This window comes from Pseudophryne corroboree, chromosome 8, assembly GCF_028390025.1.
Source record: "Pseudophryne corroboree isolate aPseCor3 chromosome 8, aPseCor3.hap2, whole genome shotgun sequence".
Lineage (NCBI taxonomy): Eukaryota > Metazoa > Chordata > Amphibia > Anura > Myobatrachidae > Pseudophryne > Pseudophryne corroboree.
The window spans coordinates 63411205-63434572 of record NC_086451.1 but is presented as its reverse complement, the minus strand read 5'-3'; the positions used below and the strand labels follow the sequence as shown (position 1 = coordinate 63434572).

General features: G+C 49.2%; 1 protein-coding gene across 6 annotated transcripts in view; it reads left to right on the top strand.

The window, feature by feature from the left end:
- ODF2 (outer dense fiber of sperm tails 2) overlaps positions 1 to 23368 on the top strand; it is a 164561-nt gene that overhangs the window by 75409 nt on the left and 65784 nt on the right. For all 6 annotated transcript variants that reach the window (XM_063936513.1, XM_063936514.1, XM_063936510.1 and 3 more), the window contains 2 exons: positions 3540 to 3611; positions 3719 to 3835. In XM_063936513.1, coding sequence (XP_063792583.1) covers positions 3540 to 3611; positions 3719 to 3835 — 189 coding nt within the window. The remainder of the gene's footprint in view (positions 1 to 3539; positions 3612 to 3718; positions 3836 to 23368) is intronic.

The window sequence follows — 23368 nt, the reverse complement described above, 5'->3', positions numbered from 1 at the left end:
GGAATTTCAACTAGGTCGATTTCTGCATTTCCTACAAGCAGGAGTGTCTATGGGCCTAAAATTAGGCTCCATTAAGATACAGATCTCGGCTCTGTCGATTTTCTTCCAGAAAGAATTAGCTTCAGTACCTGAAGTTCAGACATTGTAAAAGGAGTGCTGCATATTCAGCCCCCGGTTGTGCCTCCAGTGGCACCTTGGGATCTCAACGTGGTGTTGAGTTTCTTAAAATCACATTGGTTTGAACCACTAAAAACCATGGATCTAAAATATCTCACATTGAAAGTGGTCATGTTATTGGCCTTGGTTTCGGCCAGGCGTGTATCAGAATTGGCGGCTTTGTCATATAAAAGTCCTTATCTGATTTTCCATATGGATAGGGCAGAATTGAGGACTCGTCCCCAGTTTCTCCCTAAGGTGCTATCAGCTTTTCACTTGAACCAACCTATTGTGGTGCCTGCGGCTACTAGGGACTTGGAGGATTCCAAGTTACTGGACGTAGTCAGGGCCTTGAAAAATTATGTTTCCAGGACGGCTAGAGTCAGGAAAATTTGACTCGCTATTTATCCTGTATGCACCCAACAGGCTGGGTGCTCCTGCTTCTAAGCAGACGATCGCTCGCTGGATCTGTGACACGATTCAGCAGGCGCATTCTGCGGCTGGACTGCCGCATCCTAAATCAGTGAAAGCCCATTCCACAGGGAAGGGGGCTCATCTTGGGCGGATGCCCGAGGGGTCTCGGCTTTACAACTTTGCCGAGCTGTTACTTGGTCAGGGGCAAACACGTTTGCAAAATTCTACAAATTTGATACCCTGGCTGAGGAGGACCTTGAGTTTTCTCATTCGGTGCTGCAGAGTCATCCGCACTCTCCCGCCCGTTTGGGAGCTTTGGTATAATCCCCATGGTCCTTTCGGAGTTCCCAGCATCCACTAGGACGTCAGAGAAAATAAGATTTTACTCACCGGTAAATCTATTTCTCGTAGTCCGTAGTGGATGCTTGGCGCCCATCCCTAGTGCGGATTGTCTGCAATACTTGTAAATGGTTATTGCTAACTAAAGGGTTATTGTTGAGCCATCTGTTGAGAGGCTCCGTTGTTTTCATACTGTCAAACTGGATATAGTATCACGAGTTGTACGGTGTGATTGGTGTGGCTGGTATGAGTCTTACCCGGGATTCAAAATCCTTCCTTATTATGTCAGCTCGTCCGGGCACAGTGTCCTAACTGAGGCTTGGAGGAGGGTCATAGTGGGAGGAGCCAGTGCACACCAGGTTGTCATAAATCTTTCTAGAGTGCCCAGCCTCCTTCGGAGCCCGCTATTCCCCATGGTCCTTTCGGAGTTCCCAGCATCCACTACGGACTACGAGAAATAGATTTACCGGTGAGTAAAATCTTATTTACTGGTAGGTATTAAATTCCTATTTTTTACGCTGCAATTTAGATTTCAGTTTAAACGCACCACACCCTTATATGGAAGAGGGAAAGAACTTATTCCCTTTCTGACATTGACAGTAATGTTGCCCAAAAAAGGCTATTCTAAGGAATTTCACAATTTCAGCTCCCCCTTTCTTAACGGCAGTAAAAACCCACCTTTTACAACTGATTGATTTGAAAGTACGATCCCTGACATTGAGAATGGAATATCCCGGTTTTACAAGAAGTGGGGAATTTTTATAGAGTCGCTGGATCAAGATACCGAAACTCACATTTTCAAGCTGTTCGAAACTACGGCGTGGTATTTATTGCGCAATTTAGATTAGCGGTGGAGTCACACTGGGATCTGGGGGAGGGGGGGGGCTATTTTATGTTGTACATTTTACTAATACTTGTGTTGTATGTTGATTACAGTCTGCAAAACAATACTGCACCTTTAAATTATTTGTTGATTCATAGATCTAATCTCCCATGGAACTGTCATGTCTTATATTATATACCAACCTTACACGAATTGTCGTGTGGAATATTGTAGGGTGTTTGTTTTTCTTTTGCTTTGTGATGCCTTGACGATAAAAATTAAAACTGTTGGACAAAAAAAAAAACCCCCACCCAAATCCAACTCTCTGCACGTTATATTTGCCCCACCTGTAGTGCACATGGTTTTGCCCATTAGAGAACAATTTTGCTGCGCAATCAGTTCTGAATTAGACCCTTAGTTTGTATTTGTTTTTATGGTCACTTGAAAATTTAATAAAAATTATCTGGTTATTATCAGGCATGATTTTAGGCTGTCCTAGTTCTGGGATATGACTTGCCGAAAGGAGATGCTGACGATGGTTGTAAGGACCATATGTCCAATAAAGATACTTCCCGAGCCACATTTGATGTCCAGTAAGAGAGCGCCGGCTGGAAGCAGCACCTCCTGTCGAGCTTCCTGCACAAACTGCCAGTAGGTTGGGTGCTGCTGCATTTTGCCCAGCCTGGAGATCCGTTGCATCAATGTCGGAGTTTGCTGTGTCTGTGGTGGCAACAGCAGCCTGGGCCGGGTCCATGGCTTACTACATTTGTTCAGCTGGAGTTATTTGGGGTGATCCTTCCCTCAGCTGCTCTATTGGGGTCACCTGGATCCATATCTGTTTGGTTGGCAGGTGTTCAGTGTTCATCACTGCAGGGTTGCCTTTTCCACCTCCTTGAATAAAGTTTTATGCCCACCAGTGCTTCATGTGGGAGTTCCTGGACTTACTTGGACTCTGTGCCCCAGGTGAACCAGTTGGGTAACACAAGGCACTGTTGTCCCACAGGGTGTGTTGAGGGGAGTTCACAGAAGTGGTCAACAGAACATTTTAGGCTGTGTGCGTATGCAGATGCCGCTGCTTCTAGGATATAAAAATGAGCAATCAGGTTATGAGATTTAAAGCCACTGGGTGGTAGCGATACCGGTTCTCTGTGGAGGTGTTTCATAAACTCCCATTGATGATGGTTGCACCAGATGACCGGAGCCAGTGCTTTGGGTTAGTTCACTACACACTATAGACACAGACTTCTATGTGCCTGTGATGGGGGCAGCATCTATATCCAACTGCGAAATTCTCTATCACTAGATAAATCTCAGGTGTTGCTGGCAGTACCTAATGGATTAAATACTCACGTTCTTGGATATTTTCCTAAACTGGTTCTAATAGTAAGTAGAAGAGACGTAGCCAGGGCTTAACTAGACTTCTGTAGGAACCTTGCAAGATTGTATAAGGGCCCCAAGTCCATGCACTGCCCAGTGGTAAAAAAAACACACATACAAAAACTGCTTTGTCCAGGAAGGTGGGGCACCCATAACGGCTGCACCCTCCACTGCTGTGATGGTTACACCTGTTGCTACGATAGTTACGTCTTGTCATGTAAAATATAACGACCACCAATAGATGCTGTGTTGTTGTTGTTGTGTGTTTTTTTTTTTTTTTTTTTAAAGCTCTTTATTTTCCACTGTATATTCCATCTAAGATCAAGATACCTATATGTCCCACTACTCAATCAGAAGAAGACCCTTTTGCTAGTAATGTAAGATCCATCATCCTTTGGTTTCTGACTCCCTATGTCCATTATTTCTGCAGCATCTCCAGATGAGGCTTCATGAGCGAGACAAAGAGAGAGATGATCTCCGCATTCAGCTGAAGACTGAGAAGGTCGGAGAGCTTATTTTGTTTATTTCACAGGCATACGGATGTTCTATACCTCTTGCTGGTATTTGTAGTGTGCATTCCCTTAGCCTGTTTTTGTATTCCACCTATAGGAGCTAACGAGAACATCAACGGAATACTCCAAGTCACTGGAAGTAACAAGGGCTCACTTGCAGGGCCAGCTGAGAAGCCGCGAGGCAGAGAATAACCGGTTGTCCGTGCAGCTAAGGGTGAGTTAGATGCATAAGACCTTGCACTATGGGCTTCTGAAGACCATGCTCACTGCGGCACAGTGGTTAGCATTGGGTTCATGAGTTTGATTCCCAATTGTTCATGTTTTGAGTAGTACCGTCTGTGATGAGCCCATCATCCCCAATTTCAGGGCTCTCTACACTTACACCTACTGGAGTGGGATCAAAAGCGTAAAGAGGTTCTGTTGTCATTAAGAGTATTTTCGTACTTACCGATAAATCCATTTCTCTGAATCCACTCGGGAGAACTAGAAAGCTGGGGTGTGAAGGATGCAGACCAGAGGTAGCACAATGTAATAAAAAAAAAATATGCACAGCTGGCTCCTCCCCCTTCATGCCCCCCATCCTTCCAGTTTGAAAAATTGACGGAGAGAAGAGGTAACATGAGAACAAAACCATTCAGGAAGAAACCAACCATACCGCAAGGTCAAACCTTTATCCAAACATGTTTTAGCCAATAGAACATGAACACACAGGCTGACAGCACCGGGGTGGGCGTCCAGTGTCCCCGAGTGGATTCAGAGAAATGGATTTATTTGTAAGTACCAGAATCCTAATTTCTCTGACGTCCTAGTGGATGCTGGGGACTCCGTAAGGACCATGGGGATAGACGGGCTCCGCAGGAGACTGGGCACTCTAAAGAAAGATTTAGGACTACCTGGTGTGCACTGGCTCCTCCCCCTATGATCCTCCTCCAAGCCTCAGTTAGATTTCTGTGCCCGGCCCAGCTGGATGCACACTAGGGGCTATCCTGAGCTCCTAGGAAGAAAGTATATGTTAGGTTTTTTATTTTCAGTGAGACCTGCTAGCAACAGGCTCACTGCACCGAGGAACTAAGGGGAAAAGAAGCGAACCTACCTAAGTGGTGGTAGCTTGGGCTTCTTAGGCTACTGGACACCATTAGCTCCAGAGGGATCGAACACAGGACCCAACCTCGTCGTCCGTTCCCGGAGCCGCGCCGCCGTCCCCCTTACAGAGCCAGAAGCAAGAAGGTCCGGAAAATCGGCGGCTGAAGACTTCTGTCTTCTCCAAGGTAGCGCACAGCACTGCAGCTGTGCGCCATTGCTCCTCATGCACACCACACACTGCGGTCACTGATGGGTGCAGGGCGCTGGGGAGGGGTGCCCTGAGCAGCAATAATAACACCTTGGCTGGCAAACTGGCACCATAATATATAGCCCCAGGGGCTATATAGGTGTTTATTAACCCCTCCCAGAACTTTTACAATAGCGGGAGAAAGCCAGCCGAAAAAGGGGCGGAGCCATCCCACTCAGCACACTGGCGCCATTTTCCCTCACAGCTCCGCTGGAAGGATCGCTCCCTGGCTCTCCCCTGCAGTCCTGCACTACAGAAAAGGGTAAAAAAGAGAGGGGGGGAACAAATTAGGCGCAGTATAACTATATTATGCAGCTATAAGGGGAAAACACGTTTTATAGGTGAAATCCCTGTGATATATAGCGCTCTGGTGTGTGCTGGCATACTCTCCCTCTGCCTCCCCAAAGGGCTTTGTGGGGTCCTGTCCTCTGTAAGAGCATTCCCTGTGTGTCTGCTGTGTGTCAGTGCTGCTGTGTCGACATGTATGAGGAGGAAAATGGTGTGGAGGCGGAGCAAATGCCTGTGATTGTGATGTCACCCCCTGCGGGGTCGACACCTGTGTGGTTGGACTTATGGAAGGAATTGCGTGAAAGTGTCAACTCCTTACACAAAAGGTTTGACAACATAGGACAGCCGGCTACACAGCTTGTGCCTGTTCCAGCGTCTCAAATGTCATCAGGGGCTTTAAAACGCCCGCTACCTCAGGTGACAGATACAGACGTCGACACGGATACCGACTCCAGTGTCGACGATGATGAGACTAGTGTACCCTCCAATAGGTCCACCCGTTACATGATTGAGGCAATGAAAAATGTTTTACACATTTCTGATAATACCCCAGGTACCACAAAAAAAGGGTATTATGTTTGGTGAGAAAAAACTACCTGTAGTTTTTTCTGCATCTGAGGAATTAAATGAGGTGTGTGAGGAAGCGTGGACTTCCCCCGATAAGAAATTGATAATTTCAAAACTGTTATTGGCAGCGTACCCTTTCCCGCTAGAGGATAGGTCACGTTGGGAAACACCCTCTAGGGTAGATAAGGCGCTGACACGCTTATCAAAGAAGGTGGCACTACCGTCTCCGGATACGGCCACCCTGAAGGAACCTGCTGATAGGAAGCAGGAAGCTACCCTAAAAGCTATTTACACACACACACGGGCATTATATTGCGACCAGCGATTGCATCAGCTTTGATGTGCAGTGATACTGCTGCGTGGTCAGATTCCCTGTCGGATAATATTGATACCATGGATAGGGACAATATTTTGCTTACGATTGAGCATATAAAAGATGCAGTCTTATACATGCGTGATGCACAGAGGGATATTTGCCGGCTGGCATCAAGAATAAGCGCTATGTCCATTGCCGCCAGAAGGGGGTTATGGACTCGGCAATGGTCTGGCGATGCCGACTCAAAACGGCACATGGAAGTTTTGCCCTATAAGGGGGTGGAACTGTTTGGGGATGGTCTTTCTGACCTCGTGTCCACAGCTACTGCTGGGAAATCGACCTTTTTGCCACAGGCTGCCCCACAGCAAAAGAAAGCACCGTATTATCAGGTACAGTCCTTTTCGGCCCCAGAAAAGCAAGAGGGCTAGAGGCTCATCCTTTCTGCCGAGAGGCAAAGGTAGAGGGAAAAAGCTGCAACACACAGCTAGTTCCCAAGAGCAGAAGTCCTCCCCCGCGTCCGGTAAGTCCACAGCATGACGCTGGGGCTGCTCAGGCGGACCCGGGTACAGTGGGGGCCCGTCTCAGGAATTTCTGCGCTCAGTGGGATCTCTCACAAGTGGATCCCTGGGTCTTTCAAGTAATATCTCAGGGGTACAGGCTGGAATTTGAGACGTCTCCCCCCCCCGCAGTTTCCTAAAATCTGCCTTACCGGCAACTCCCTCTGCCAGGGAGGCGGTGTTGGTGGCTATTCAAAAACTGTATTCACAGCAAGTGATTGTCAAGGTACCCCTCCTTCAGCAAGGAAAGGGTTACTATTCCACAATGTTTGTGGTACCGAAACCGGACGGTTCGGTGAGACCCATCTTAAATTTAAAATCCTTGAACACTTATATCAAAAGGTTTAAGTTCAAGATGGAATCGCTCAGGGCGGTTATTGCGAGCTTGGACGAGGGGGATTACATGGTCTCCCTGGACATCAAGGATGCGTATCTCCATGTCCCCATTTACTCTCCTCACCAGGAGTACCTCAGATTTGTGGTACAGGACTGTCACTATTAGTTCCAGACGCTGCCGTTTGGGTTGTCCACGGCACCGAGGGTCTTTACCAAGGTAATGGCCAAAATGATGATACTCCTTCGCAAGAAGGGAGTTTTAATTATCCCGTACTTGGACGATCTCCTGATAAAGGCGAGGTCCAAGGAACAGTTCGTAGTGGGGGTAGCGCTTTCTCGGGAAGTGCTACAACAGCACGGCTGGATTCTCAATATTCCAAAGTCACAGCTGGTCCCGACGGCACGTCTTCTGTTCCTGGGAATGATTCTGGACACAGACCAGAAAAGAGTGTTTCTTCCAGTGGAAAAATCCGAGGAGTTGTCATCTCTAGTCAGAGACATCCTAAAATCGGGACAGGTGTCGATACATCAATGCACACGAGTCCTGGGAAAAATGGTAGCTTCATACGAAGCAATTCCATTCGGAAGGTTCCACGCAAGGACTTTCCAGTGGGACCTGTTGGACAAATGGTCCGGGTCCCATCTCCAGATGCAACAGCGGATAACCCTGTCGGCAAGAACCAGGGTGTCGCTGCTGTGGTGGCTGCAGAGGGCTCATCTACTAGAGGGCCGCAGATTCGGAATACAGGACTGGGTCCTGGTGACCACGGATGCCAGCCTTCGGGGCTGGGGTGCAGTCACATAGGGAAGAAATTTCCAAGGACTGTGGTCAAATCAGGAGATTTCGCTTCACATAAATATTCTGGAGCTAAGGGCCATTTACAATGCCCTAAGCCAAGCAAGACCCCTGCTTCAGAACCGGCCGGTGCTGATCCAATCAGACAACATCACGGCGGTCGCCCATGTAAACAGACAGGGCGGCACAAGAAGCAGGAGGGCAATGGCAGAAGTCACAAGGATTCTCCGATGGGCAGAGAATCATGTGTTAGCACTGACAGCAGTATTCATTCCGGGAGTGGACAACTGGGAAGCAGACTTCCTCAGCAGGCACGACCTCCACCCGGGAGAATGGGGACTTCATCCAGAAGTTTTCCAGATGCTGGTAAACCGTTGGGAAAAACCACAGGTGGACATGATGGCGTCCCGCCTCAACAAAAAGCTAAAAAGATATTGTGCCAGGTCAAGGGACCCTCAGGCGATCGCTGTGGACGCTCTAGTGACACCGTGGGTGTACCAGTCGGTTTATGTGTTTCCTCCTCTGCCTCTCATACCCAAAGTACTGAGAATAATAAGAAAGCGAGGAGTGAGAACTATTCTCGTGGCTCCGGATTGGCCAAGAAGAGCTTGGTACCCGGAACTTCAAGAGATGCCTGCAGAGGACCCTTGGCCTCTGCCGCTCAGACCAGACCTGCTGCAGCAGGGACCCTGTCTGTTCCAAGACTTACCGCGGCTGCGTTTGACGGCATGGCGGTTGAACGCCGGATCCTAAAGGAAAAAGGCATTCCGGAAGAAGTCATCCCTACCCTGATCAAAGCCAGGAAGGATGTCACCGCAAAACATTATCACCGCATTTGGCGGAAATATGTTGCTTGGTGTGAGGCCAAGAAGGCCCCAATGGAGGAATTTCAACTGGGTCGATTCCTACATTTCCTGCAAGCAGGTGTGACGTTGGGCCTCAAATTGGGGTCCATTAAGGTCCAGATCTCGGCCCTGTTGATTTTCTTCCAGAAAGAACTGGCTTCACTGCCTGAAGTTCAGACCTTTGTCAAGGGAGTTCAGCATATTCAGCCTCCTTTTGTGCCCCCAGTGGCACCTTGGGATCTCAATGTGGTTTTGGAGTTCCTGAAATCACATTGGTTTGAGCCACTTAAGACTGTGGATTTGAAATATCACACGTGGAAAGTGGTTATGCTGTTGGCTGTGGCTTCGGCCAGACGTGTGTCAGAATTGGCGGCTTTGTCCTGTAAAAGCCCCCATCTGATTTTCCATATGGATAGGGCAGAGTTGAGGACTCGTCCTCAGTTTCTCCCGAAGGTGGTATCAGCTTTTCACTTGAACCAACCTATTGTGGTGCCTGCGGCTACTAGGGACTTGGAGGATTCCAAGTTTCTGGACGTAGTCAGGGCCCTAAAAATTTATGTTTCCAGGACGGCTGGAGTCAGGAAAACTGACTCGCTGTTTATTCTATATGCACCCAACAAGCTGGGTGCTCCTGCTTCTAAGCAGACCATCGCGCGCTGGATTTGTAGCACTATTCAGCTGGCGCATTCTGCGGTGGGACTACCGCAGCCTAAATCTGTAAAAGCCCATTCCACAAGGAAGGTGGGCTCTTCTTGGGTGGCTGCCCGAGGGGTCTCGACTTTACAACTTTGCCGAGCTGCTACTTGGTCAGGGGCAAACACGTTTGCAAAATTTTATAAATTTGATACCCTGGCTGAGGAGGACCTGGAGTTCTCTCATTCGGTGCTGCAGAGTCATCCGCACTCTCCCGCCCGTTTGGGAGCTTTGGTATAATCCCCATGGTCCTTACGGAGTCCCCAACATCCACTAGGACGTCAGAGAAAATAAGAATTTACTCACCGGTAATTCTATTTCTCGTAGTCCGTAGTGGATGCTTGGCGCCCATCCCAAGTGCGGATTGTCTGCAATACTTGTAAATAGTTATTGTTACAAAAATCAGGTTGTTATTGCGAGCCATCTGTTCAGAGGCTCCATTGTTATCATACTGTTAACCGGGGTTCCTATCACGAATTATATGGTGTGATTGGTGTGGCTGGTATGAGTCTTACCCGGGATTCAAAATCCTTCCTTATTGTGTCAGCTCTTCCGGGCACAGTGTCCTTACTGAGGCTTGGAGGAGGGTCATAGGGGGAGGAGCCAGAGCACACCAGGTAGTCCTAAATCTTTCTTTAGAGTGCCCAGTCTCCTGCGGAGCCAGTCTATCCCCATGGTCCTTACGGAGTCCCCAGCATCAACTACGGACTACGAGAAATAGAATTACCGGTGAGTAAATTCTTATTTTGTCTATTATCCACTTGGGGACACTGGAGTTAGACAGCTGGGGATGTCCCAAAGGTACTTCCATGGGCGGGAGTGCAGTCCGAAGCCTGCAGAAGCAAACGTCCAAAATTTGAATCTCTAGACGCAAAAGTATCAAATTTGTATGTGAACTTTTGTGCTGATGACCCCCGTTACAGCTCTACAAAGTTGGGCAGTGGAAGTTCCTCTAGATCCTGCACAAGAAGCCCCTACTGATCTGGTGGTGTGAGCACCCACCCGAAACGGGACTCTCTTACCATTTGAGACATAGGGGGTCATTCAGACCCAATCGCTGCTGTGCGTTTTCGGTGTGGACGGCAGTCTTATTCTAGCGATCACCTCTGCCTGATTGACAGGCAGAGGCGGTCACTGGGTGGGAGGGGGCAGGCTGTTTAGGCGGGAGGGGTCTAGGCTACGCAGGCGTAGCCGGACTGTTGGGGGGACATCGCACGCAGCTGCTGCGACACGAGCAGCGGCGGGTGTCTCCCTGCCAGCGCGCAGGAGCTGCGGTGGTAGGGAGCAACTCCTGAAGTACAAAAGTGTGCAATGCTTTTGTACTTCTGTGGGAGAGGTAGGGCCTGACATGCAGGGCGGACTAGCACATCTACAGAGGTATTTCATCTGGGTCGATTTCTGCACTTCCTACAGTCGGGTGAATATGGGCCTCAAATTGGGTTCCATTAAGGTCCAGATTTCGGCTCTGTCAATTTTCTTCCAAAAAGAACTGGCTTCACTGCCTGAAGTTCAGACTTTTGTTAAAGGAGTGCTGCATATCCAGCCCCCTTTTGTGCCTCCAGTGGCACCTTGGGATCTCAACGTAGTGTTGGATTTCCTAAAGTCACATTGGTTTGAGCCACTTAAAACCGTGGAATTAAAATATCTCACGTGGAAAGTGGTCATGTTATTGGCCTTGGCTTCAGCCAGGCGTGTGTCAGAATTGGCGGCTTTGTCATGTAAAAGCCCTTTTCTGATTTTCCATATGGATAGGGCAGAATTGAGGATTCGTCCCCAGTTTCTCCCTAAGGTGGTATCAGCCTTTCATTTGAACCAACCTATTGTGGTGCCTGCGGCTACTAAGGACTTGGAGGATTCCAAGTTGTTGGACGTAGTCAGGGCCCTGATAATGTATGTTTCCAGGACAGCTAGTGTCAGGAAAACTGACTCGCTATTTATCCTGTATGCACCCAACAAGCTGGGTGCTCCTGCTTCAAAGCAGACTATTGCTCGCTGGATCTGTAGTACGATTCAGCTTGCACATTCTGCGGCTGGACTGCCGCATCCTAGATCAGTAAAAGCCCATTCCACAAGGAAGGTGGGCTCATCTTGGGCGGCTGCCCGAGGGGTCTCTGCTTTACAACTTTGCCGAGCAGCTACTTGGTCGGGGTCAAACACATTTGCTAAATTCTACAAGTTTGATACCCTGGCTGAGGAGGACCTAGAGTTTGCTCATTCGGTGCTGCAGAGTCATCCGCACTCTCCCGCCCGTTTGGGAGCTTTGGTATAATCCCCATGGTCCTTACGGAGTCCCAGCATCCACTTAGGACGTCAGAGAAAATAAGATTTTACTCACCGGTAAATCTATTTCTCGTAGTCGTAGTGGATGCTGGGCGCCCATCCCAAGTGCGGATTGTCTGCAATACTTGTATATAGTTATTGTTTAACTAAAGGGTTTATTGTTGAGCCATCTGTTGAGAGGCTCAGTTATATTTCATACTGTTAACTGGGTATAGTATCACGAGTTATACGGTGTGATTGGTGTGGCTGGTATGAGTCTTACCCGGGATTCAAAATCCTTCCTTATTGTGTTAGCTCTTCCAAGCACAGTATCCTAACTGAGGTCTGGAGGAGGGTCATAGAGGGAGGAGCCAGTGCACACCAGGTAGTCCTAAAGCTTTCTTTAGTTGTGCCCAGTCTCCTGCGGAGCCGCTATTCCCCATGGTCCTTACGGAGTCCCAGCATCCACTACGGGCTACGAGAAATAGATTTACCGGTGAGTAAAATCTTATTTTTACATGACAGGGCTCATAATTCTGAGACCCTTCCCGATGCTAAAGCAAGAAGCAAGACAGTCTTCCAGGATACATGTTTTAGATCTGCGCCTTCCATAGGTTGGAAAAGATCAGATCTCAAAAAATCTAACACCAATTTAAGGTCCCACGGAGCCGTAGGACGTCGAAAGGGTGGTTGTAGTCTCAACACCCCCTGTAAAAACATCTGTACCTCCTGTAAAGACGCCAGACATTGTTGGAAAAAGATTGAAAGCGCCGAGATCTGAACCTTCAAGGACTCCAGACTCAATTCTACTTCCAAACCAGTTTGTAGAAAACGCAACAATCTGGTAAGGCGGAACTCTCTTGGGTCCCAACCCTTAGGCTGATACCAGTCCATGTATTTCTTTCAGATTCTAGAATAGTGTGTGGCAGTAACCGGCTTCTGTGCTGCTAACATGGTAGGGATAGCTGATCTCGGGATACCCTTATCTTTTAGTATCCTGGTATCATGAGCCACGCCATCAAACGTAGGTGGCTCAGACCTGGGTGTAGGAAGGGGCCCTGCAACATCAGATCCTCTCTTTTCGGCAACCTCCATGGTTCCTCCGCCAAGAGTGCTTTCAGATCTGAGAACCAACTTCTGCAAGGCCAGTCCGGTTCTATGAGAATTACCCACGCTCTTTCTTGTTTCACCTTTTTTAGCACCCTCGGTAATAGAGAAACGGTGGGAATATGTATACCAGTTCGTAATGTCAGCGAATCGCCAGTGCATCCACTGCTTCTGCTGCTGGATCCCGCATTCTGGCCACATATCTCGGAAGTTGATGATTGTGTCGAGAGGCCATGAGATCCAGCTGCGGTAACCCCCACCGTCTTACTACTTCTTTAAAGACTTGGAGGTGCAGACTCCACTCTCCTGGCTGCATGTCCTGACTGCTGAGGTAATCTGCTTCTCAATTTTTCACTCCTGGAATGAAACCGCTGACAGGATTATGTTGTGCTTCTCTGTCTGAATCCTTGTTGCCTCCTTTAAAGCCATGCAGCTCTTCGTTCCTCCTTGATGGTTTATATACGCCGCTACTGTCACATTGTCCGATTGCACTTTCACGTGTTGTACACGTACTAGGCTATCCGCTTGCAGACGCGCTTTATAGATGGATCGTAGTTCCAGCACATTTACTGGTAGGCGGCTCTCGGACGGTAACCATCTCCCTTGGAATTGATGGTTGCCCAGCACTGAACCCCATCCTCTGAGACTTGCATCTGTTGTTAAAATGATCCAATCCCAGATCCCAAAATCGCTTTCCTGCTGATAGGTTCCTGTGCAACGACCACCAAACCACCAAAGTCCTGGCTTGAGGTGACAAACAAATTCTTCTGTGAAGGAACAGGTGCATGCCTGCCCCTTGAGCAATCAGATTCAGCTGAAAAGGTCTGGAATGCAGTCTGCCGTATTAGTTAACTTCGTAAGAGGCTACCATCTTCCCCAGCAGCCATATACAAAGGTATAGAGACAGTCTGGTTTTGTAAAACCTGGCGTACCATTTTACCTGATGTCTCGAATCTTGTTGAGTTGAATCAGAATCTGGTGAGTGAGCCGTGCGTCTCCCGGATCAATAATTCCAGGGATGGTACCTTGATAAGAAGGTCGTCCAAGTAAGGTATTATTGTCACCCCTATCAACTTCAATATCGCTATTGTGACTGCCATGATCTTTGTGAAGATCCTCTGGGCCGATGACAGGTTGATCGGCAGTTCTCTAAATTGGTAGTGGTTTTTTTCCACTACAATCATCAAATAAGCTTGATGTGGTGTCCAAATTGAAACATTCAGGTATGTGTCCTTTGTGTCCATCAACACCATGAATTCCCGTTGCTCCAAACCCGCAATGACCGACTGTACAGATTCCATTTTGAACTTGTAGACAATCGGGAATTGATTTAACACTTTTTCTCTGACATCCTAGTGGATGCTGGGAACTCCGTAAGGACCATGGGGAATAGCGGCTCCGCAGGAGACTGGGCACAACTAAAAGAAGGCTTTTAGACTACCTGGTGTGCACTGGCTCCTCCCACTGTGACCCTCCTCCAAGCCTCAGTTAGATTTCTGTGCCTGGCCGAGCTGGATGCACACTAGGGGCTCTCCTGAGCTCCTAGAAAGAAAGTATATTTTAGTTTTTCTCTGACGTCCTAGTGGATGCTGGGAACTCCGTAAGGACCATGGGGAATAGCGGCTCCGCAGGAGACTGGGCACAAAAGTAAAGCTTTAGGACTACCTGGTGTGCACTGGCTCCTCCCCCTATGACCCTCCTCCAAGCCTCAGTTAGATTTTTGTGCCCGAACGAGAAGGGTGCACACTAGGTGGCTCTCCTGAGCTGCTTAGTGAAAAGTTTAGTTTTAGGTTTTTTATTTTCAGTGAGACCTGCTGGCAACAGGCTCACTGCATCGAGGGACTAAGGGGAGAAGAAGCGAACTCACCTGCGTGCAGAGTGGATTGGGCTTCTTAGGCTACTGGACACCATTAGCTCCAGAGGGATCGAACACAGGCCCAGCCATGGAGTCCGGTCCCAGAGCCGCGCCGCCGGCCCCCTTACAGAGCCAGAAGCAAGAAGAGGTCCGGAAAATCGGCGGCAGAAGACATCCTGTCTTCACCAAGGTAGCGCACAGCACTGCAGCTGTGCGCCATTGCTCCTCAGCACACTTCACACTTCGGTCACTGAGGGTGCAGGGCGCTAGGGGGGGGCGCCCTGAGCAGCAATAAAAACACCTTGGCTGGCGAAAATACATCACATATAGCCCCCAGGGCTATATGGATGAATTCTAACCCCTGCCAGATTACACTGAAAAGCGGGAGAAAAGGCCGCCGAGAAGGTTTGTGTCGACATGTATGAGGAGGAAAATGATGTGGAGGCAGAGCAATTGCCTGTAATAGTGATGTCTCCCCCTGGGGGGTCGACACCTGAGTGGATGAACTGTTGGAAGAATTACGTGACAGTGTCAGCTCTTTACAAAAGACAGTTGATGACATGAGACAGCCGGCTACTCAGCTTGTGCCTGTCCAGACGTCTCACAGGCCGTCAGGGGCTCTAAAGCGCCCGTTACCTCGGATGGCAGATACAGACGTCGACACGGATACTGACTCCAGTGTCGACGGTGAAGAGACAAACGTGACTTCCAGTAGGGCCACACATTACATGATTGAGGCAATGAAAAATGTTTTACACATTTCTGATAATACAAGTACCACTAAAAAGGGTATTATGTTCGGTGAGAAAAAACTACCTGTAGTTTTTCCTGAATCTGAGGAATTAAATGAAGTGTGTGATGAAGCGTGGGTTTCCCCCGATTAAAAAACTGATAATTTCTAAAAAATTATTGGCATTATATCCTTTCCCGCCAGAGGTTAGGGTGCGTTGGGAAACACCCCCTAGGGTGGATAAAGCGCTCACACGCTTGTCAAAACAGGTGGCTCTACCCTCTCCTGAGACGGCCGCCCTTAAGGATCCTGCTGATAGAAAGCAGGAGGGTATCCTCAAATGTATTTACACACATACTGGTGTTATACTGCGACCAGCAATTGCCTCAGCCTGGATGTGCAGTGCTGGGTTGGCGTGGTCGGATTCCCTGACTGAAAATATTGATACCCTAGATAGGGACAGTATATTACTGACTATAGAGCATTTAAAAGATGCATTTCTATATATGCGTGATGCACAGCGGGATATTTGCGGACTGGCATCAAGAGTAAGTGCGCTGTCCATTTCTGCCAGAAGAGGGTTATGGACGCGACAGTGGTCAGGTGATGCGGATTCCAAACGGCATATGGAAGTATTGCCTTATAAAGGGGAGGAGTTATTTGGGGTCGGTGTTTCAGACCTGGTGGCCACGGCAACAGCTGGGAAATCCACGTTTTTACCCCAGGTCGCCTCTCAACATAAGAAGACGCCGTATTATCAGGCGCAGTCCTTTCGTTCCCATAAGGGCAAGCGGGCAAAAGGTTCCTCTTTTCTGCCCCGTGGCAGAGGGAGAGGAAAAAGGCTGCAGCAAACAGCTAGTTCCAAGGAACAGAAGCCCTCTCCCGCTTCTGCCAAGCCCTCAGCATGACGCTGGGGCTTTACAAGCGGACTCAGGCACGGTGGGGGCCCGTCTCAAGAATTTCAGTGCGCAGTGGGCTCACTCGCAAGTAGACCCCTGCATCCTTCAGGTGATATCTCAGGGGTACAAATTGGAATTCGAGACGTCTCCCCCTCGCCGTTTCCTAAAGTCTGCTTTACCGACGTCTCCCTCCGACAGGGAGGCAGTATTGGATGCCATTCACAAGCTGTATTCCCAGCAGGTGATAATCAAGGTACCCCTCCTGCAACAGGGAAAGGGGTATTATTCCACACTATTCGTGGTACCGAAGCCGGACGGCTCGGTGAGACCGATTTTAAATCTAAAATCTTTGAACACCTACATACAGAGGTTCAAATTCAAGATGGAGTCACTCAGAGCGGTGATTGCGAACCTGGAAGAAGGGGACTATATGGTGTCTCTGGACATCAAGGATGCTTACCTTCATGTCCCAATTTACCCTTCTCACCAAGGGTACCTCAGGTTTGTGGTACAGAACTGTCACTATCAGTTTCAGACGCTGCCGTTTGGATTGTCCACGGCACCCCGGGTCTTTACCAAGGTAATGGCCGAAATGATGATACTCCTTCGAAGGAAGGGAGTTTTAGTTATCCCTTACTTGGACGATCTCCTGATAAGGGCAAGATCCAGGGAACAGTTGGAGGTCGGAGTAGCACTATCTCAGGTAGTGTTGCGGCAGCATGGTTGGATTCTCAATATTCCAAAATCGCAGCTGATTCCGACGACTCGTCTTCTGTTCTTAGGGATGATCCTGGACACAGTCCAGAAAAAGGTGTTTCTCCCGGAGGAGAAAGCCAGGGAGTTATCCGAGCTAGTCAGGAACCTCCTAAAACCGAGCCAGGTCTCAGTGCATCACGGCAGTTTCCACGCAAGAACTTTCCAGTGGGACCTGCTGGACAAATGGTCCGGGTCGCATCTTCAGATGCATCAGCGGATAACCCTGTCACCAAGGACAAGGGTGTCTCTCCTGTGGTGGTTGCAGAGTGCTCATCTTCTAGAGGGCCGCAGATTCGGCATTCAGGACTGGGTCCTGGTGACCACGGATGCCAGCCTGCGAGGCTGGGGAGCAGTCACACAGGGAAGAAATTTCCAGGGCTTATGGTCAAGCCTGGAGACATCACTTCACACAAATATCCTGGAGCTAAGGGCCATTTACAATGCTCTAAGCTTAGCAAGACCTCTGCTTCAAGGTCAGCCGGTGTTGATCCAGTCGGACAACATCACGGCAGTCGCCCACGTAAACAGACAGGGCGGCACAAGAAGCAGGAGGGCAATGGCAGAAGCTGCAAGGATTCTTCGCTGGGCGGAAAATCATGTGATAGCACTGTCGGCAGTGTTCATTCCGGGAGTGGACAACTGGGAAGCAGACTTCCTCAGCAGGCACGACCTCCACCCGGGAGAGTGGGGACTTCATCCAGAAGTCTTCCACATGATTGTAAACCGTTGGGAAAAACCAAAGGTGGACATGATGGCGTCCCGCCTCAACAAAAAACTGGACAGGTATTGCGCCAGGTCAAGGGACCCTCAGGCAATAGCTGTGGACGCTCTGGTAACGCCGTGGGTGTACCAGTCAGTGTATGTGTTCCCTCCTCTGCCTCTCATACCCAAGGTACTGAGAATTATAAGACGGAGAGGAGTAAGAACTATACTCGTGGCTCCGGATAGGCCAAGAAGGACTTGGTACCCGGAACTTCAAGAGATGCTCACGGAGGATCCGTGGCCTCTACCTCTAAGAAGGGTCCTGCTCCAGCAAGGACCCTGTCTGTTCCAAGACTTACCGCGGCTGCGTTTGACGGCATGGCGGTTGAACGCCGGATCCTGAAGGAAAAAGGCATTCCGGATGAAGTCATCACTACCCTGATCAAAGCCAGGAAGGATGTAACCGCAAAACATTATCACCGCATTTGGCGAAAATATGTTGCGTGGTGCGAGGCCAGTAAGGCCCCGACGGAGGAATTTCAACTGGGTCGATTCCTACATTTCCTGCAAACAGGAGTGTCTATGGGCCTGAAATTGGGTCCATTAAGGTTCAAAATTCGGCCCTGTCAATTTTCTTCCAAAAAGAACTAGCTTCAGTCCCTGAAGTTCAGACGTTTGTAAAAGGGGTACTGCATATACAGCCTCCTTTAGTGCCTCCAGTGGCACCTTGGGATCTCAATGTAGTTTTGGGGTTCCTAAAGTCACATTGGTTTGAACCACTTAAATCCGTGGATTTGAAATATCTCACATGGAAAGTGGTCATGCTATTGGCCCTGGCCTCGGCCAGGCGCGTGTCAGAATTGGCGGCTTTATCCTGTAAAAGCCCTTATCTGATTTTCCATTCGGACAGGGCGGAATTGAGGACTCGTCCTCAGTTTCTCCCTAAGGTGGTTTCAGCGTTTCACTTGAACCAACCTATTGTGGTGCCTGCGGCTACTAGGGACTTGGAGGACTCCAAGTTGCTAGACGTTGTCAGGGCCCTGAAAATATGTTTCCAGGACGGCTGGAGTCAGAAAATCTGACTCGCTGTTTATCCTGTATGCACCCAACAAGCTGGGTGCTCCTGCTTCTAAACAGTCTATTGCTCGTTGGATTTGTAGTACAATTCAACTTGCACATTCTGTGGCAGGCCTGCCACAGCCAAAATCTGTAAATGCCCACTCCACAAGGAAGGTGGGCTCATCTTGGGCGGCTGCCCGAGGGGTCTCGGCTTTACAACTTTGCCGAGCAGCTACTTGGTCAGGAGCAAATACGTTTGCAAAATTCTTAAATTTGATACCCTGGCTGAGGAGGACCTGGAGTTCTCTCATTCGGTGCTGCAGAGTCATCCGCACTCTCCCGCCCGTTTGGGAGCTTTGGTATAATCCCCATGGTCCTTACAGAGTTCCCAGCATCCACTAGGACGTCAGAGAAAATAAGATTTTACTCACCGGTAAATCTATTTCTCGTAGTCCGTAGTGGATGCTGGGCGCCTATCCCAAGTGCGGATTATCTGCAATACTTGTACATAGTTATTGTTAACTAAATCGGGTTATTGTTGTTGTGAGCCATCCTTTCAGAGGCTCCTCTGTTATCATGCTGTTAACTGGGTTCAGATCACAAGTTGTACGGTGTGATTGGTGTGGCTGGTATGAGTCTTACCCGGGATTCATAAATCCTTCCTTATTGTGTACGCTCGTCCGGGCACAGTATCCTAACTGAGGCTTGGAGGAGGGTCATAGGGGGAGGAGCCAGTGCACACCAGGTATTCCTAAAGCTTTACTTTTGTGCCCAGTCTCCTGCGGAGCCGCTATTCCCCATGGTCCTTACGGAGTTCCCAGCATCCACTACGGACTACGAGAAATAGATTTACCGGTGAGTAAAATCTTATTTTTTATTTTACAGTGAGACCTGCTGGCAACAGGCTCACTGCAACGAGGGACTAAGGGGAGAAGAAGCGAACCTACCTGCTTGCAGCTAGCTTGGGCTTCTTAGGCTACTGGACACCATTAGCTCCAGAGGGATCGACCGCAGGACCCGTCCTTGATGTTCGTTCCCGGAGCCCCGCCGCCGTCCCCCTTACAGAGCCAGAAGCAAGAAGAGGTCCGGAAAATCGGCGGCAGAAGACTTCAGTCTTCACCAAGGTAGCGCACAGCACTGCAGCTGTGCGCCATTGCTCCTCATGTACACCTCACACTCCAGTCACTGATGGGTGCAGGGCGCTGGGGGGGAGCGCCCTGAGGGCAATATAAACACCTTGGCTGGCAAAATAATCACAATATATAGCCCCAGAGGCTATATATGTGATAAATACCCCTGCCAGAATCCATAAAAAAGCGGGAGAAAAGTCAGCGAAAAAGGGGCGGAGCTATCTCCCTCAGCACACTGGCGCCATTTTCTCTTCACAGTGCAGCTGGAAGACAGCTCCCCAGGCTCTCCCCTGTAGTTTTCAGGCTCAAAGGGTTAAAAAGAGAGGGGTGGCACTAAATTTAGGCGCAATATTGTATATACAAGCAGCTATTGGGGAAAATTCACTCAGTTATAATGTTAATCCCCACATTATATAGCGATCTGGTGTGTGCTAGCATACTCTCTCTCCTCAGTCAGAGCATTCACTGTGTGTGCGGTGTGTCGGTACGGCTGTGTCGACATGTTTGACGAGGAGGCTTATGTGGTGACGGAGCAGATGCCGATAAATGTGATGTCGCCCCCTGTGGGGCCGACACCAGAGTGGATGGATAGGTGGAAGGTATTAACCGACAGTGTCAACTCCTTACATACAAGGCTGGATGACGTAACAGCTGTGGGACAGCCGGCTTTTCAGCCCACGCCTGCCCAGGCGTCTCAAATGCCATCAGGGGCTCAAAAACGCCCGCTCCCTCAGATGGCAGACACAGATGTCGACACGGAGTCTGACTCCAGTGTCGACGAGGTTGAGACATATACACAATCCACTAGGAACATCCGTGACTTGATCCCGGCAATAAAAAATGTATTACACATTTCTGACATTAACCCAAGTACCACTAAAAAAGGGTTTTTATGTTTGGGGAGAAAAAGCAGGCAGTGTTTTGTTCCCCCATCAGATGAGTGAATGAAGTGTGTGAAAGGATAAGTTACGCTGAGAGATATCCCCTAGGGTGGATAAGGCGCTCACACGTTTGTCAAAAAAGGTGGCACTGCCGTCTTAGGATACGGCCACTTTGAAGGTACCTGTTGATAAAAAGCAGGAGGCTATCCTGAAGTCTGTATTTACACACTCAGGTACTAGACTGAGACCTGCAGATAGTGCTGCTGCAGCGTGGTCTGTGACCCTGTCAAACAGGGATACTAGTTTGCTAACATAAGAGCATATTAAAGACGTCGTCTTATATATGAGGGATGCACAGAGGGATATTTTGCCGGCTGGCATCCAGAATTAATGTAATGTCCATTCTGTCAGGAGGGTATTAGAGACCCGACACTGGATAGGTGATGCTGACTTTAAAAGGCGCATAGAGATTCTGCCTTATAAGGGTGAGGAATTGTTTGGGGATGGTCTCTGGGACCTCGTATCCACAGCAACAGCTGGGAAGAAATATTTTTACCTCAGGTTTCCTCACAGCCTAAGAAAGCACTGTATTATCAGGTTAAGTCCTTTCGGCTTCAGAAAAGCAAGCGGGTCAAAGGCGCTTCCTTTCTGCACAGAGACAAGGGAAGAGGGAAAAAGCTGCACCAGTCAGCCAGTTCCCAGAATCAAAATTCTTCCCCCGCTTCCTCTGAGTCCACCGCATGACGCGGGGGCTCCACAGGTGTAGCCAGGTACGGTGGGGGGCCGCCTCAAAAAAAAGAAAATAAAATTTCAGCGATCAGTGGGCTCGCTCACAGGTGGATCCCTGGTTCCTTCAAGTAGTATCTCAGGGGTACAAGCTGGAATTCGAGATGTCTCCTTCCCCGCCGTTTCCTCAAATCTGCCTTGTCGACAACTCCCTCAGGCAGGGAGGCTGTGCTAGATGCAATTCACAAGCTGTATTCCCAGCAGGTGATAGTCAAGGTGCCCCTACTTCAACAAGGACGGGGTTACTATTCCACACTGTTTGTGGTACCGAAACCGGACGGTTCGGTGAGACCCATTTTAAATTTGAAATCCTTGAACACATACATAAAAAAATTCAAGTTCAAGATGGAATCGCTCAGGGCAGTTATTGCAAGCCTGGACGAGGGGGATTACATGGTATCCCTGGACATCAAGGATGATTACCTGCATGTCCCCATTTACCATCCTCACCAGGAGTACTTCAGATTTGTGGTACAGGATTGCCATTACCAGGTCCAGACACTGCCGTTTGGACTGTCCACGGCACCGAGGGTGTTTACCAAGGTATGGCAGAAATGATGGTACTCCTTCGAAAAAAGGGAGTTTTAATTATCCCGTACTTGGACGATCTCCTTATAAAGGCGAGGTCCAAGGAGCAGTTGTTGGTCGGAGTAGCAGTATCTCGGGAAGTGCTACAACAGCACGGATGGATTCTAAACATTCCAAAGTCACAGCTGGTTCCTACCACACGCCTACTGTTCCTGGGGATGGTTCTGGACACAGAACAGAAAAAAGTGTTTCTCCCGCAGGAGAAAGCCAAGGAGCTGTCATCTCTAGTCAGAGACCTCCTGAAACCAAGACAGGTATCGGTGCATCACTGCACACGAGTCCTGGGGAAAATGGTAGCTTCCTACGAAGCAATTCCATTCGGCAGGTTCCATGCAAGAACCTTTCAGTGGGACCTCTTGGACAAGTGGTCGGGATCGCATCTTCAGATGCATCGACTGATAACCCGGTCTCCAAGGACCAGGGTATCTCTACTGTGGTGGCTGCAGAGTGCCCATCTTCAAGAGGGCCGCAGATTCAGCATACAGGACTGGGTCCTGGTGACCACGGATGCCAGCCTTCGAGGCTGGGGAGCAGTCGCACAGGGAAGAAATTTCCAAGGACTTTGATCAAGTCAGGAGTCGTCCCTACACATAAATATTCTAGAACTGAGGGCCATTTACAATGCCCTAAGTCAGGCAAGGCTCCTGCTTCAAAACCAGCCGGTACTGATCCAATCAGACAACATCACGGCAGTCGCACATGTAAACCGACAGGGCGGCACAAGAAGCAGGATGGCGATGGCAGAAGCCACAAGGATTCTCCGATGGGCGGAAAATCACGTGTTAGCACTGTCAGCAGTGTGCATTTTGGGAGTGGACAACTGGGAAGCAGACTTCCTCAGCAGACACGACCTACACCCGGGAGAGTGGGGACTTCATCCACAAGTCTTCCAACGGATGGTAAACCGTTGGGAAAGGCCACAGGTGGACATGATGGCGTACCGCCTAAACAATAAGTTAGAGAGATATTGCGCCAGGTCAAGGGACCCTCAGGCAATAGCTGTGGACGCTCTAGTGACACCGTGGGTGTACCAGTCGGTTTATGTGTTCCCTCCTCTGCCTCTCATACCAAAGGTACTGAGAATAATAAGAAGACGAGGAGTAAGAATGATACTCGTGGTTCCGGATTGGCCAAGAAGAGCTTGGTACCCAGAACTTCAAGAGATGGTATCAGAGGACCCATGGCCTCTACCGCTCAGACAGGATCTGCTACAGCACGGGCCCTGTCTGTTCCAAGACTTACCGCGGCTGCGTTTGACGGCATGGCG